At 40.0% G+C, this 14,251-nt stretch overlaps 2 protein-coding genes across 5 annotated transcripts in view; one reads left to right on the top strand and one right to left on the bottom strand.

Moving 5' to 3' along the window:
* The first annotated feature begins 445 nt into the window (after positions 1-445).
* On the top strand, positions 446-9,290 carry ANKRD1 (ankyrin repeat domain 1). Its single transcript, XM_077822809.1, has 9 exons — positions 446-472; positions 2,510-2,689; positions 4,623-4,764; positions 4,875-4,978; positions 5,734-5,832; positions 7,156-7,254; positions 7,422-7,520; positions 7,708-7,806; positions 9,180-9,290. Exons 1-9 carry the CDS (start codon positions 446-448, stop codon positions 9,288-9,290), a joined length of 960 nt encoding a protein of 319 aa, XP_077678935.1.
* Positions 9,291-11,229: 1,939 nt separating this feature from the next.
* RPP30 (ribonuclease P/MRP subunit p30) overlaps positions 11,230-14,251 on the bottom strand; it is a 32,607-nt gene continuing 29,585 nt past the window's right edge. For all 4 annotated transcript variants that reach the window (XM_077822443.1, XM_077822444.1, XM_077822446.1 and 1 more), the window contains one exon: positions 11,230-13,092. In XM_077822443.1, the coding sequence (XP_077678569.1) occupies positions 12,986-13,092 (107 nt within the window). In that variant the 3' untranslated portion in view covers positions 11,230-12,985. The remainder of the gene's footprint in view (positions 13,093-14,251) is intronic.

The raw sequence follows: 14,251 nt of genomic DNA, 5'->3' as shown, positions 1-14,251 counted from the left end.
CTAGTGGTCTGAAAGTCAGGGGGGTGGGGGAAAAAAGCAATATCAACAGACAGCTGTCCTAGTGGGCACTGGATAGACAGAATGATTAGCATTGCTGAGCTATTTAGTCACTGCCAACGGAATGATGAGCTCATGTTGCATAATGAGTCACATATTCAGTGTGGTTAGACTGTAAGCCTAACCCCCTGCCACAGAACACCCCCACCCTATCCTGACCCCGACACTAGGTCTGGCTAGTTAACACATGTGGAATGAGACTGTACCTACCTCTGAGCTGGCAGCATTAGGCATGTACTTGGATTCCCAGGTTGGAAGATTATCTCACTCAGTCTAAGTTCTCCCAAAGATATATAAGGTAAGCTATCGTGGTGAGTCTCAGCAGAGCTGACCTGAGCACTAGCGGATTTCAATCATAAAGGAATACAACTTACAACCATTGGCAAACATGATGATGCTGAAAGTAGAGGAGCTGGTAGGTATAAGCTACTTTTCATTCACAATTATTGTTATTTCAGGATTTTTATTGTAACTAATCAGTGAGAGTCTTTATTATTACAGGTACTTAAAGGACAACTATCACTGTGATATTCTGGTACATAATTATACCTATTATATCACATTATGCTTGGAGGAGCTTGTTTTAATTATTCCTTGAGTGTTGAGTTCACCATGTAATGTAACAAAGTAGTTGACTGGGTTTTGTATTGGAAGATGACTCACCAGAAGAAATGGTGTAGCCTGGCATTCGTTGTATACTTTTTACTTTGTTTTTAAGCTTAGTTGCTGCATTTGTATGCAAATCACAAACATTTAAAAGGTGCACTCAGTAAAAGGAGAAAAAGGTCTAGATGTTAATTAGTTCTCAACCAGGGGTACATGTACCGCTTGGGGTAGGCTGAGGTCTTCCAGGGGTACATCAACTCATCTAGATATTTGCCTAGTTTTACAACAAGCTACATAAAAAGCACTAGCGAAATCAGTACAAACTAAAATTTCATACAGACAATGACCTGTTTATAGTACTCAATATACTATACACTGAAGTGTAAGGACAATATTTATATTCCAATTGATTTATTTGATAATTATTTGGTAAAAATGAGAAAATAAGCAATTTTTCAGTAAGTGTGCTGTGACACTTATATTTTTATGTCTGATTTTGTAAGTAAGTAGTTTTTAAGTGAGGTGTAACTTGCATGCAAGACAAATCAGACTCACGAATGGGGTACAGTAGTCTGGAAAGGTTGAGAGTCACTGGTGTAGATTATATAAGCAAGACTGTTTCCTTTGTACTTTTAATGTAATGTTGAGAATCACTAACAAAAATTCCTATAAACTGTTTTTCATGGTTTAAGGAGTTTTTTGAAAGATAGGCTGAACACTACAAATTAACATAAACTTGATTTGACCAATAAACTGAGCAAACAGGACAAATGTAGAGGAACACTGGAATGTTGTTAGGAAACTCCTTTTCCTCCCAGAAGAATACTTTAACATAGAATTGCTGTACAGCATAGTTAGTAAATACTGGAGTTAAATTCTTTGGCAAAGTCCCTCCAATTTCTGCACTGCTAAATTCTCCAACAAACCAAATTGTGTGACAGTTTTTGATTGCAAAACCATTCCAGATCATATGCTTTTAGCAAAATAAATCCCAAACAGAAAGGTTAACACACACACTTTGAAAGTACTTTATCAATCATAGGAAACAATTTCAAGGACTGTTCTCATTTGTATTGTGACATAGCAACAACACCTGGTGTGTATAGACTACCTAAAGCTACCATTATCCAGCAACATTGAAGTCAATGGGAACTTTACCATTAACTTCACTGGGTGAGGAGCAGGCTCTTAGCCTATGTATCACACCTATTTTAACTCTTTTGTATGTGTCTGAATTAGATGGCAAGCTCCTGGACACTAGCATATCTTCAGCTATGTCTGCAGCATGCAGACTGTGCTTATAAGTAATAAGGAATGATTTTGCACTGATAGGAAGTTGATCAGGTTGCTTTAATGTGTCTTTCCACCTTGAGCTTCTATGACTCTGATGAACGTTACACAGGATAGAAATTAATGGGAAAACAGAAAGAGATGTTGGCTTTGTCGTCGGACACTTGCTGCAGTAGTACTACTGTTCTCAGAGCAGCAACCAAGGCCCAGCCAGTCAGAAAGGGGATTCAGAACTTCATAATCCATGCTAACTGCTACAGGGCCTGATTCAACATCCACTGACGTCAATGGGAGTTTCTTCATTGACTTCTATAGATGTTAGATCAAGCCATTAATGAAATTGCAGCAACCATTGTCATAAAGCCAATCCTGTTGCAGAGTGTGAGTAAGCACTGGGTTCCGACTGTCACACACACACAGTCTAGGGACAGAGAGAACACTTACACATAGGTTTTTTTTAACCACTGCAATTGGCTCCTAGCTACTAAGTGTTCCCAGTAGGTGGGTGCTTAAGACATGGTGCTGCAATCACAAAACATTGTGTTCCCTTTTACAGGTGACAGGGAAGAAGAGTGACAGTAAAGAGACTGTAGATTTCCTTCCAGAGGACTTCAAAAATGGAGAGTACGAAACTGCTGTAAGATTAGAGAAACAAGAGGACCTTAAAACACTCCCTAAGCACTCCCTGACCCGAGGAAACCTGACCTATGAAAAGGAGAAAAAGCAACAGGCAGAGGTAAGTGCTTTGATTTTGTGTTCATTTTTATCATCATGTGGCTGCTGTACTGGTGTAGCCCTAAAATGCCACATGATTTTGTTCTAACTAAAATAATTTTATGATGAGCATAAGAAGTAAAACCTTTGCAGCTCACTTCCCAGTGAGAAAGGAAAGGATCCCATGGTCTTACAGTGGACTTTGCATCAGGCCAGTAATGCTGTCAAGCTGTTTCTAAAGCTCTCTTCATTTGTAATTTCTAACTGAAGAACTAGGAATCTTTTCTGTCCAGAAGGTACCTACTGCCAGCTGTAGAGTATGTTAAGGAGTAGCATATATGGGAAAAGCTCTCCCATTCATAAACATAACCATTGTCACCATCAGCTAGACAGCCGTTATTCCCCAAACTGGCTCACTTATACCATTCCCTTGCCAAGTGTTAATAGCAAAGTTCTGTACTTTAGTCTCCTGTTACTAAGGGCCTTCCTTTCCAGAACACCCTGCGATGTGCTTACTAGCCAGAAAGCCAGTGGCTTTGGATGAGGCCCTCATTGCAGAGCACATCCAAAACAGGAGAAGGTGAAGCTACTTGATTAAAATTCCCCTTAAAATAGACATGAAGTGTCTGTGCACCAAGTCATTTTACATTTTTAGTTATTTAGGGCCAGATTCTAGCCCCTTTACTCTCCTCACGTTGCACTGTAACAGGGCATGCTCTGGTCCCACCCTCAGATGCCCCAGGAACCGCTCAGACTCTCCACTGAGTAGCAACTTCGCATGATTGATTTACATTCCCATACAACAAAATTACATACAGTGCATCCCTCCTTTACCCTTTCCTGCAGGGCCTGGGAAGTATAGAGATCACCCTTTCTTGAGAGCACTACATTCAGATAGTCCTGCTTACTCCTTCTGTAGCCCCTGTACTACCTTCCTGCAACCTTACTCTATCAACAGAGGGATATAATTGGATTATCCAGCCTCCAACCTGATCAGATAATTAGCTTATACCTCCCCAATCAGACTTCTTAAGGCAGCTGGCTGATGCCTAAATGATCAGAGGGCTGGCTCACCTGCTAGCTTGCAGCCCTGTTGAGTAATCCTACTGAAGTCAAGAGGACTACACAATATGGGTAAGAATGGTAGAATCTGGCTCTTTATCAGTTAGTTTTTTAGTCATTAGGGGCCAATTTCATACTTGTAAGCAGGTGTAACTATAGTGACGTCTGCTGCACCTTTTTACACCAGATCTGAATTAGGCCTTAAGCATTTACTGGTGCCTCTTTTTAAGGACAGCAGTGAGCTTTTTAGTAGATTACTGCGGTGTAACAATACTGAATGAAACTACAGGTCAGTATGAACCCTGCATTTATTTAAAGGTGTATTTTCCTTTTGCTATCCATTGTATCAGTACAACCATCACAATTCACAGGTTTCATAGATTTACGGTCAGAAGGGACCATTATGATCATCTGTCTGACTTATATTTCACAAGCTGTAGTATGTCACCCAGTGATTACTGCCTCTACCACAACAAGTTGTGGTTGAAAGGTAGAGCCCTGCAAATCTGTGTATATCCGCAAATCGTGGATGGATATGGATCCAAATTATATATCTAGAGCCCTGCAAATCAGAGGGTATCCACTTTATATTTGAGGACCGTACTCCTGGATTGGATGTGGATAGAAATTTTGTATTTACGCAGGGCTCTACTGAAAGGGCATAACTTTTAGAAAGAGATTCAAATTAACTTAAAGGCTACAAGTGATGGGGTATTAACCGCATCCTTTAGTTACTATTCCAGTGGTTAATTATCCCATGTAGTTAAACAGCGGCATCTTATTTCCCATTTGAATTTATTTGATTGACAGTGTAAACTGCATTGCCGTGCTGAAAGGAAAGGAGTTTTGCATTCCCTCTGGACTCAGTCTTATCATTTGCTTGTTTCATTCAGCTCAAGAAGAAAAAGCTAGAGGAGAGACCAAAACTTGAAAACTTGCAAGATCTTGAAAAAATTATTCAGCTGAAGAAAAGGAAAAAATGCACAAAATTGAAGGTGCCTGTTTTAAAGGAACCTGAACCAGAAGTTACTGTAAGTTCCATTGTTAGAAAGAGCATTCTTTTATGAAAGACTTGATGGAATTTCTGGAGCAGTGTACAGCTGTAACACACGCTTATATTCTGTAAATTTGTCTCCATCAGTCAGGACCAGTGGACGTACCTACATTTTTAAAAGCTGCACTGGAGAATAAATTGCCAGTAATTGAAAAATACCTGTCAGACAAAGGGGATCCAGATGCTTGTGATAAGGTACAACTTTTATTCTTATTACTTCAGAAAGATAGCAGCAAAAGAGATCACGGGGTGTAGTTAGGCAAAATTCCAATTTCCATTACATTTTGTAGCTTCTCTTATCCTTTTGCAGCATAAAGGAAAGAGAGTTAACTACAGGAAACTACAACTTACTACGTTTTCTTGCTTTAAAGGCACCCCTGGGAACGAACAAAGTGTATTTTACCTAGGAAAGTCTGTATATTTATTGGAAACGTGCTGGCAATCAGGAAACCCTGATTTCCTTTGGCAAAAGGCCTTTCAATGCTGCAGGATTCCACGACAATGAGCTATAATACAGAAGGCTTTCTGCACAGTTACCAAAACAGGATTCTTTCATTCTTAAAAAGCACAGCTTTGTTTGGATATCTGACTCTACCACATTCCAAGCTAGGAAGGAACTGTCTGATTCCTTACACTATACCCTGCTTTAAAGTGCATTTGTAACATAGTATGATATGGACGTGGGAATTCAAGAGGTTCAGAAAGTTTTTAATTTGAATGCCACATTGCAGACATTACTCATGCCCTTTAAAATGTGCTGGGTAGGCAGCTGTCATCTAGGAGGTTGCTATTAAAATTTACTAGATTTAAGGTCTCAAAAGCATACGCACTCAGAAATGAATCAGCATAAAATGTGTGTTTGCTATCATCCCAGGGTACAAGAAGGAAAAGAATTTCACAAATCCCTGTGCCATGTACAGTATTTGACTTATCCCTGTTTTAATTGACAGTACCAACGCACTGCATTGCACAGGGCGTGCTCAGAAGGACATCTGACGGTGGTGGAAAAGTTAGTGGAAGCTGGAGCCCAACTTGAGTTCCAAGACATGGTATATACATCTGTTTAAGTTTCTTTGCAAAACCCACTGACCCATACAAGAGACGTCAGAATTACAGGGTCCGTCACAAAGCAATTAGAGCAGCTTTTCAGAGTGTACCCCAAAAACAGGACTATTGAGAAGGAAATATAAGGGAAGGGTGTCTGCCCCTCCTCCTGCACCCTCCCCAAATCGGCTGCTGAAAGATGTGATGATGAGAAACAGACTGCCCAGCATATCTTCTGTTGCTTATTCACAACAGAGCCTGACAAAAGCCCAAAAGAGTAGCAAACCTGGGGTCAGGACACTACTCAAGGCCTGTCACCTCTACAAAGTGGTAGAGATGAAACAGCCTCATCAACTGATCGCAGGTGCACTGCAATACAACCCCAATGCCTGGGCTGGGATTTCAGCCCGGAGCAGAAGAGAGGACGCTGCTCTTCTGGAATGCTGTCCCTAAGTGGGGTTGAGTAGCAACAGCATTTGCTGCTGCTTCTCCCCTCCTATTTGCAGGGAACAGAGAAGCCTCACTTAACCCTCCAGTGACTGGAGGTGGGAGTTGTAGAAGGGATGAAGGAACAAGAAGGATTCCCAAGAGGCAGGAGGAAACCTGGGGAGTAGATGGTGAGAGGGACCCCTCCCCATCTGCAGAAGAGCTTGGAAAAGATAATGGTTCTTTACACTGAGCTTTGTTTTTCTTATGTTTTGGAGTCCAAAAGGCAACAAAACAGAGTAAAAAAAAAAAATTGCTAGACATCAAAAACTGAACACCAGACTTGGCTGCCCAGAGTTAGGTTTCTAAACCCATAGCAGGCACCCAAATATAAGTAGCCTGATTTTTAAAAGTGCTGATCACTCACTGCTCCCGTTGAGTTCACTGAGATTTGTGGGTGCTGGACACTTTTGAAAGGGCAGATCATTCAAAATTAGGGAGGTCCTCCATATAGGCAGCCAGGTTCGAAAATTTTGGACCTCTTGTTTTAAATTACTGTGTAGAAAAATAAATCTGCACTTAGTACAGGTTTAATTTAAGGCATGTTATAATCATCAGGTAACCCATAGCCGGGCCCAGACACCCTCTACTATTGCCGTGTTGACAGATCCTACTGCCTTTAAGTACAACATGCAATGATTGTGAAGGATGACAAATCAGCAGGGCTAGAGACAGTCGGGCCAAATAAGAAAAAGCTGCTAATAGCTACAGCTCAGTGGTTGCTGACTTGCAGTAATTTGATTTAGTTCAGACTGAATTAAATTTTTTTAAATGAATAAATATTGGTTTTATCACAATTGTTTAATTTGTTGGGTTTTGGTTCAATTATTTTATGGTTGTAGCTTGAATCTACTGCTCTTCACTGGGCATGTCGTGGGGGAAGCCTGGAAGTTCTGAAATTCCTGCTCAACAAAGGAATAAACAGAAACGCCAGAGACAAGGTATGTTCTTATATGGCGTTTTTAAGCTGGATGTGAAAAATGGATCAATCCTCAGTTCATTATTTTGGCAGCTGTTCATCATGTACTGGCTCTAAATCAGATTTGATTATTTTTTGTTGATGATTTTCCTGCTCCCTCTGATTTGTTTTCTCCCTCCCGTTGACTAGTTGCTCAGTACACCTTTGCACGTAGCTGTGAGGACGGGTCAGTATGAATGTGCTGAGCACCTCATTGCCTGTGAAGCAGACCTCAATGCCAAAGACAGAGTAAGTAAAATATATAAATTTACTTAACATAGAGGCTAACTCTCAATTACAATCTAGCACTGAGCTGACAATATGCCTGTATAATTCCACTTGATTGTAAAATGACTGTGTCCTTTGTTCAGTCTTGAAAGATGGGTGAGCACAGCAGAATCTAAGCCAGTAATCAATCTTGTTTTGTTTGTTTTAGGAAGGAGATACACCACTTCATGATGCAGTGAGGCTGAATCGTTATAAAATGATTAGACTCCTGATTACGTATGGAGCAAATCTACATATAAGGAACTGTGTAAGTAAGATTAGTACAGAATCTTCCCATCAGAATAGTTTAATAGATCTGCAGGCTAGAAAGAACCATTAGGATGATCTAGTCTGACCTCTTATTTAAGATTAAAGTAGAACGTATTGAAAAATGGTCTGTTTTATGAAAAATTTTCAGTACATTTTTGAAAAAAATCAATTTTTTTTATCCAACTCTGATTTAAAATTATACCCCACCTTAAATCTACCCAAGTGACCTATCTTAAAAAAAATGCAGAATTATTATTATTTTGTAGCGATTCTTTCTTACAACCTGTTGCACTTTCACTGTATGTTCGTAATATTTTAAACATCACAAACTGAAGTTAACTCTTAACCCCTTAAAAAGAAAGTCAGCTGATGGCTGGTCTTGGCTGTGTCTGGATGAATAGTTCATTAGTAACCTGACCAGCTGGACCTATAAATCAATCAGGGAGAACTCTGGCTAAGCAGAACTTTTAAAGATTAATTTCGGAAGCCCAAAAACTGACCTTTTGCATTTGGTAATTCTGACAGTAGCAGCTATGGAGTAACAGGAAAATGTCTGTAACCAGTTGTTAAAATACTCATCCCTGCTCACAAAATCAGGAAATGTTTTTCCCAAAGCCATGGCAGGCTGGAAAGTGACCTCTATTGCCGTCAATCACCAATTTTTGCACTTGGATTTTTCCCAAATTGTTATCTGCCTTGCTGCCCAGGGACTGCACTTTGATAAGACTGCCAGGCAACTTCCTCAGTCCACTCTATTTAGTCCCTCTGTAACATAGTCACTAATGACCATATTCATCAGCATATGTATGAAGAATGATGAATGGACAATAAGTGCTGAAAGCCAAAAATCTGCTCACTTAGGCCTTGTCTACAACAAGATGTACCTGTTTAGCTTAAAGTGTGATTTTTTTTTTTTTAAAAGCTGTTTAGTTAAACTGTTGCAACCCCCTACGTAGACACTTATTTCAGTTTGAGTGATTTATGGTTTAGCTAACCAAATTCCTGATTAATTTAAGCTAAAACAAAATAAACTTTGTGTAACTGAAAAGTTAGATATTTTAACAGATTAAATTTAAAGTGTGCTTTATTATTAATCAGGACGTTTACTAACAGCGTCTGCTCCTGCAACCACTGAAATTAGTGGATATTTGTTAGCCGCTAACTTTGAAAGGAGCAGGAATACTTCTATAGAGCAGGGCAGTGAATACCATGGTGATGAGTTTGTCAGAACTTAGGTGTCATCAAGTATAGAAAGACCATACATTAGACATATGTGTCTGACACACAGAACTAGAAGAGAACAGGGACATTAATTTATGTAAGTTTACCAATTGAAATTAAACCTGGTTCCCCTCACTCTTTTTTGAATAGGAAAAGAAAACCCCTATGGATCTTGTTCTTCAGTGGCAGAATGGCACCAAAGAGATATTCAACAGCCTTAAAAAGAACTCCCACAAGAACTCCCATATAAACACATTCTGAAGAGAGAAAAATTACTTGCCTGGAGAAAAGTAGTCTTCTCTTCAACAGTTTAAAGGCACCAACCAACCTCAAGAAAAATTGCACTGAACATGCTATTTTTACTGAAGAAAAAAATGTGTAGCCTAGCAGATTATTTGTAGCTGCCTTTGTTGGAATACTCTAGAACAAAGATTCAGAAATATTTAAAAACCATTTGTGTTAAAATTCCATTGATTAAAAGTTGCTCTATTTATTTTATTTTGTTAGTTCAAATGATTATCATTGTTGATCTTTGTCAACAAGTCATGTTACCGTTGTTTTTATACAGAAACCTAGAGTTACTACTGTGGTAACCTGAATCAGTCGGCAATATTAACACCCTCCCCACCCTTATCTTAGTCAGCAGTCCAAGTGTACTCCTGTCAAGCCTTTCTATAGACCTAATTAGCTAACATGTCATTGTTGCCCTGTCTCTGTTAACTCTCAGTATTAGAGTAAGCTGGTAAAAATGAGTGGCAATATGTGGAAGACAGTAGAAAGCAAAGGAAGGTTTACTAAGATGCCAAGTGGAATTAAAGGAACAGGTCAGTAATTGGACTTGCGTTGTTTAGCCATTAATAAAGAAGGCCAAGTCAAACATTAAGTAATTGTTCGGTTGCTGGGTCAAACAATGTTCTGAAGGTAAGAGGACGATAGCGAAGGAGCATGCACCTCTGACAAGCTGGTAAATGCTGATTTAAGGAAAGACAGATGTATATTTGTAAATGTGTACTGCTTTTTATGTACATTTTGTATTTATCTTATTTAAAATTTAATAAACTGGGTGGCTCTTTTTATTTCCGAGTGTATTTTGCCGGGTGAAATTGTGTGGAGGGAGCACCATGATGCTGCCAGACAGTCCACTGCTTTCCCTTTGTTAGCTAAATGATTAGGTGTAGTTTCTTTCAAAAATTACTCAGCTACCTGGAGCTACCAGCTCTGAAGTACTGTGTTTTCATTATTAAATGCCTTTTTAGCTTCATTTGTGTGTTGTTTTTTTTAAGGTTAGACAGATAGTGGTCAATACCAAAGTTAAAAATTCAGTTTTGATTTGAGTTTGAATAGGCATCAGCTCCTCAGCTAAGCAGTAGCTAAAGCAGAGCCAGACAGGATGGGAAGCTTGAACAGCACCAGCCAAGGAAGTGGGGGAGCTGTACTTGCCCATGTTGGGAGAGGAAGAGCAGCTCTCTCTTTGCTTTTAGTAGAGAAAGCAAAACTATATTCTCCCCCGCACTCCCTTAATCTAATCCCTGTGGATGCACCAGGTGGGAGTTCTAGATCTTTTAATGTTATAGTGGACTTTTACACTGCATTTAATTAAAACCACACACCAGTGCCGCAGCCACCCAAATGAGAGAACTACTACTGCCCCATTGTGTATTCCTCCCTCCTCCAGTTCAGTCACACTTGAGTCTGCAAACATTAGAAAGAAACCTAAATCAAGTCCTTGTGATACATTGCTGCAAATGATGGGGTAGGACAGTCATTTAAAAACAGTTAATTATATTTAGACTTTGGCAGTATGTGTGAATACTGTATTACGAAAGTGTGGCTTTGCATAAGAGTGCGATTATAACCAAACATGACAACAAAAGAACACAGATGTGATCTACCCACAAAGCATCAATACCTAGAGAATTCTATTAGCAGCCACCTATCTTGATGATGAATGAAACAGATCATCCTCTTCTCGGACAAGTGTTTTCCAAAGTGCCCCCTAATTAATCCAGCCCACTATATGCAAGTACTTACAAAAATCTTTGTAAATGCTGGGACTCACTAATAGGCTCCTCTTTGTTGAGTCATAGTAGATCCCTGTCACTGCCCACCACCCACATACTGCAGCTACGCTGCTTTTCTGTGCACTAGACCAGCTCAGTGTCCATGAGAGCCGAGAACGGAACTTGCTGGAAAAAGGACATGAAATAGGCTCTTTTTATTTTGTCCACATTTATACTTGAGAAATATTTATACAGTCCAGGCCTCAGAGGCTAGTGTGACAGAAAAACAAAATTAAATTTAAAGAATTAAATGTTGTCTCCCCTACTATTCTAACAGTGCTTGGGAGGGAGGAGATAAAGAACAAATAGTATAGGCTGTTAGCAAGGTTATCTCCAGCATGGAACTGATGTTAAACAAATAGTAAACCAGACTACCATGCTGCTTGTTCCATGTTCACAAACCTTCTCTCTATGCATCATTCAACAAGCAATTACTCTCTTGCTCAAAGCAAGTACCCCTCTGGCCATGGCAAGAGAAGGCAATGCCACTCTCATAGTTAGTAGTCAGCTGGATTTAGTTTCCTCTTTTGTTTCAGCCAGTATATCAGGATCTTGTTTATGATTCATTAAAGGACAAACTAATGTAATGATACCCAGTGACTGACAACAACAGGACACAGGTCAAGCACAAAGTCAAAGAAAGTCAACGGCATCAAGGGCAAAAATTGCATTGTAAACTCAAAAGCTTGTGACTAACACACTCCATTTCTAAAAGTGTTCATGTATTTTAAAGCAAAACTCCATCCATGGTGCTTAGTCCAATTGTTGAGTTTTACCTTCTGTAAATCTACTGCAAAAGGACCCCTGCAGCATGTTACAAGCTATAATTAGCATTTCTCAGCTTGCTTCCAGCGGTGGCCAAAGGGCTGAAATCGTCATAGTTTGACACACAGCCGGTCCATTGCAGTCTCTTACCCCTCTTTCATATAGTTCACCATCAAAAGAAAAGCCTTAATCAAGACTTGGAAGAGCCCTAAAAACGTTTTCCAGGAGGGAGTTGATTATAATCTGCAGGCAGCTGGATTACACGCATTGAGGTAGGAACTGGTAACAGAATAGATGCTCTTGCTGGAGAACATAGACCCTAATGCAAGTTTTATTTCTCTACGGTTACTGCGACTGAGGTTAAGCAGCTGGCATGTTGTGACCTCTGCTTATCGCATTGATCACACTCATCTCACTGTTACCTTAGGCTCTTCTTGTGTGTCTGCTATAATTAGCCGTTGTCTCGTATTATATTTCGATTTTAAGATCTTCTGGGCAGGGACTGTCTTTTAGTTATATCTTTGTATCATGTCTAATATAATGGACTCAAGCCAGTAGGAGCTATTGTAATAAAAGTAACTGACAAGGGATTTCTTTGCAATTCAAAGATGCCAGAATCTCCCTTTCAGCAGACTATCATAATGAAACAAAATTAGACAATGCTATTCTGCACCACGCAACTATTTTTCTTATGCCAGTGGGGGGATTGTGGGTACTGGCTTGCAATGGTAAGGTAAAATATCTGGAAGCTTTCTAAACTTTGATGAAGAGAAGAAGTGGTGATCACGTTTTAGAAGGGCTAATTGTAAAATCATGTCAACGTATAGAAAGATGTATGTAGCTGTAAAATTCACGCTGTAACAGCCAGCACATCCCTTGGCCCACGCTGCTTCCCACAGCCCCCATTGGCCTGCAGCGGCAAACCAGTCCTACATTATCCTTTTGCCATCAGCAGTAAGATCATTCTGCTGTGGTGAAATGTTACGGATTTCAATAACCTTATTCTTGCACAAACGTTTTTTTTAATAAAATATTCTTAGCGGAACAAATTAAAATAATGCATCAAAGAATTGTGGGTGGGTAGCATGGGAAGAAAGGACTTTGTGGAAGCTGAGAAGTTGGGTTTGATCCTCATACTTCAGTCTTGGCTTTCTTGCGGACTGGGAGAACACCTTCCTCCTCTGATGCTCGGGGGGTTTTCTTCGTGTACACCACCCCGAATGCAGTCTTTCTGGTTTCTGGAATTTAAAAATGAAAAAAATCAAAGTTTAAAACAGATCAAGTAAAAGTGATATGAATATGTTAACTGCTCATTTCAGTCTGTTTCCATATTTGTGTCTAACAAGTACTTCTCCATCTCCCCCCCACGGATAATGCCAGCACAATGCAATGGATCTGAATTATATGTTACTAATGCAGTACTTCTCAAATTTGCATTCTGTTGCCTATTTCATATGGGACGTAACTCCAGATTGCCTCATTCTGCCAATCCCAAATTCCCTCTTTTCATGTGGCATTGCGTCCCCTTTGCTCTCCATAGTAGCAGCCTGTACATTTCATACAGTGATGAAGCATTAAAATGAGAGCACTCAAACACATTAAAAAAGGCAGCAGACACAAAGATGCTCAAACCCAAGAACAACAAGTGCATATTCAAAAGATTAATTATTTCAGTCTCCTAAATTATACCACAGAACTGGGTAACAAGATGCTAACAAGGTCATTTCATCCAGCTTTGCAGAGACTGCTGGATTCCTCCTTCCCAAAGGAAAACCCCAAATTCTCAGATTTTGGAGAACAGATTCCTGTATGTTTCACACAAGGGCCATTACAAATTGCATTCCACTCACATTCACTGAGTCCCCCAGACACCCAGCTCCTCTTCTTCAGGCATAATTATCTTGACTTTTGGCATCACAAGACCCCACAGGCAATAGGGAATGGAAAAGGAAGTGGGATCACTAATTCAATCCCCACACCTGCTCATCTGCTCATCCTGATACATGCAAGTGAGTTTACTACCTACCATTCCTCTATTTCTTGGGGATCCTCCTGTGATGTCTCAGAGGAGTTCAGTGGACTTGTTCTGGAACTACTATTGTGGAGAGCACAGGTTCCACACTTCACTCACTTGACACAGAAAGCATGCACACTGAACTTTCCGGCACCACCAGTAGGGAAAGAGCCGAAGGTCTTGTGTACCAGGAGGGTGGGGATGGTTTAAAGTTGGTTATTGGTGCAGCTGTTCCAGTGCAAACCCCAAGTGCAGATGTGCTGCATAGGAATAAGCAATGACTTGCACTGGTCAGTTATAAGGTACATAGTTATCTGCGTAGATAAGACCCAAAACGGGTCACCAATATTAGGCAGGATAATATCTATACATTGTATTTTCTA

The sequence above is a fragment of the Eretmochelys imbricata genome, chromosome 7 (assembly GCF_965152235.1).
Source record: "Eretmochelys imbricata isolate rEreImb1 chromosome 7, rEreImb1.hap1, whole genome shotgun sequence".
Lineage (NCBI taxonomy): Eukaryota > Metazoa > Chordata > Testudines > Cheloniidae > Eretmochelys > Eretmochelys imbricata.
The sequence above is the reverse complement of the archived record's forward strand: the minus strand, read 5'-3'. Positions and strand labels throughout refer to the sequence as shown.

Coding starts and splice junctions, on each gene's coding strand:
- ANKRD1 (XM_077822809.1), top strand. CDS start 446: ATGATGATGCTGAAAGTAGAGGAGCTG. Junction 473..2,509: donor TGCTGAAAGTAGAGGAGCTG/GTAGGTATAAGC, acceptor TCCCTTTTACAG/GTGACAGGGAAGAAGAGTGA. Junction 7,255..7,421: donor ACAGAAACGCCAGAGACAAG/GTATGTTCTTAT, acceptor CCCGTTGACTAG/TTGCTCAGTACACCTTTGCA.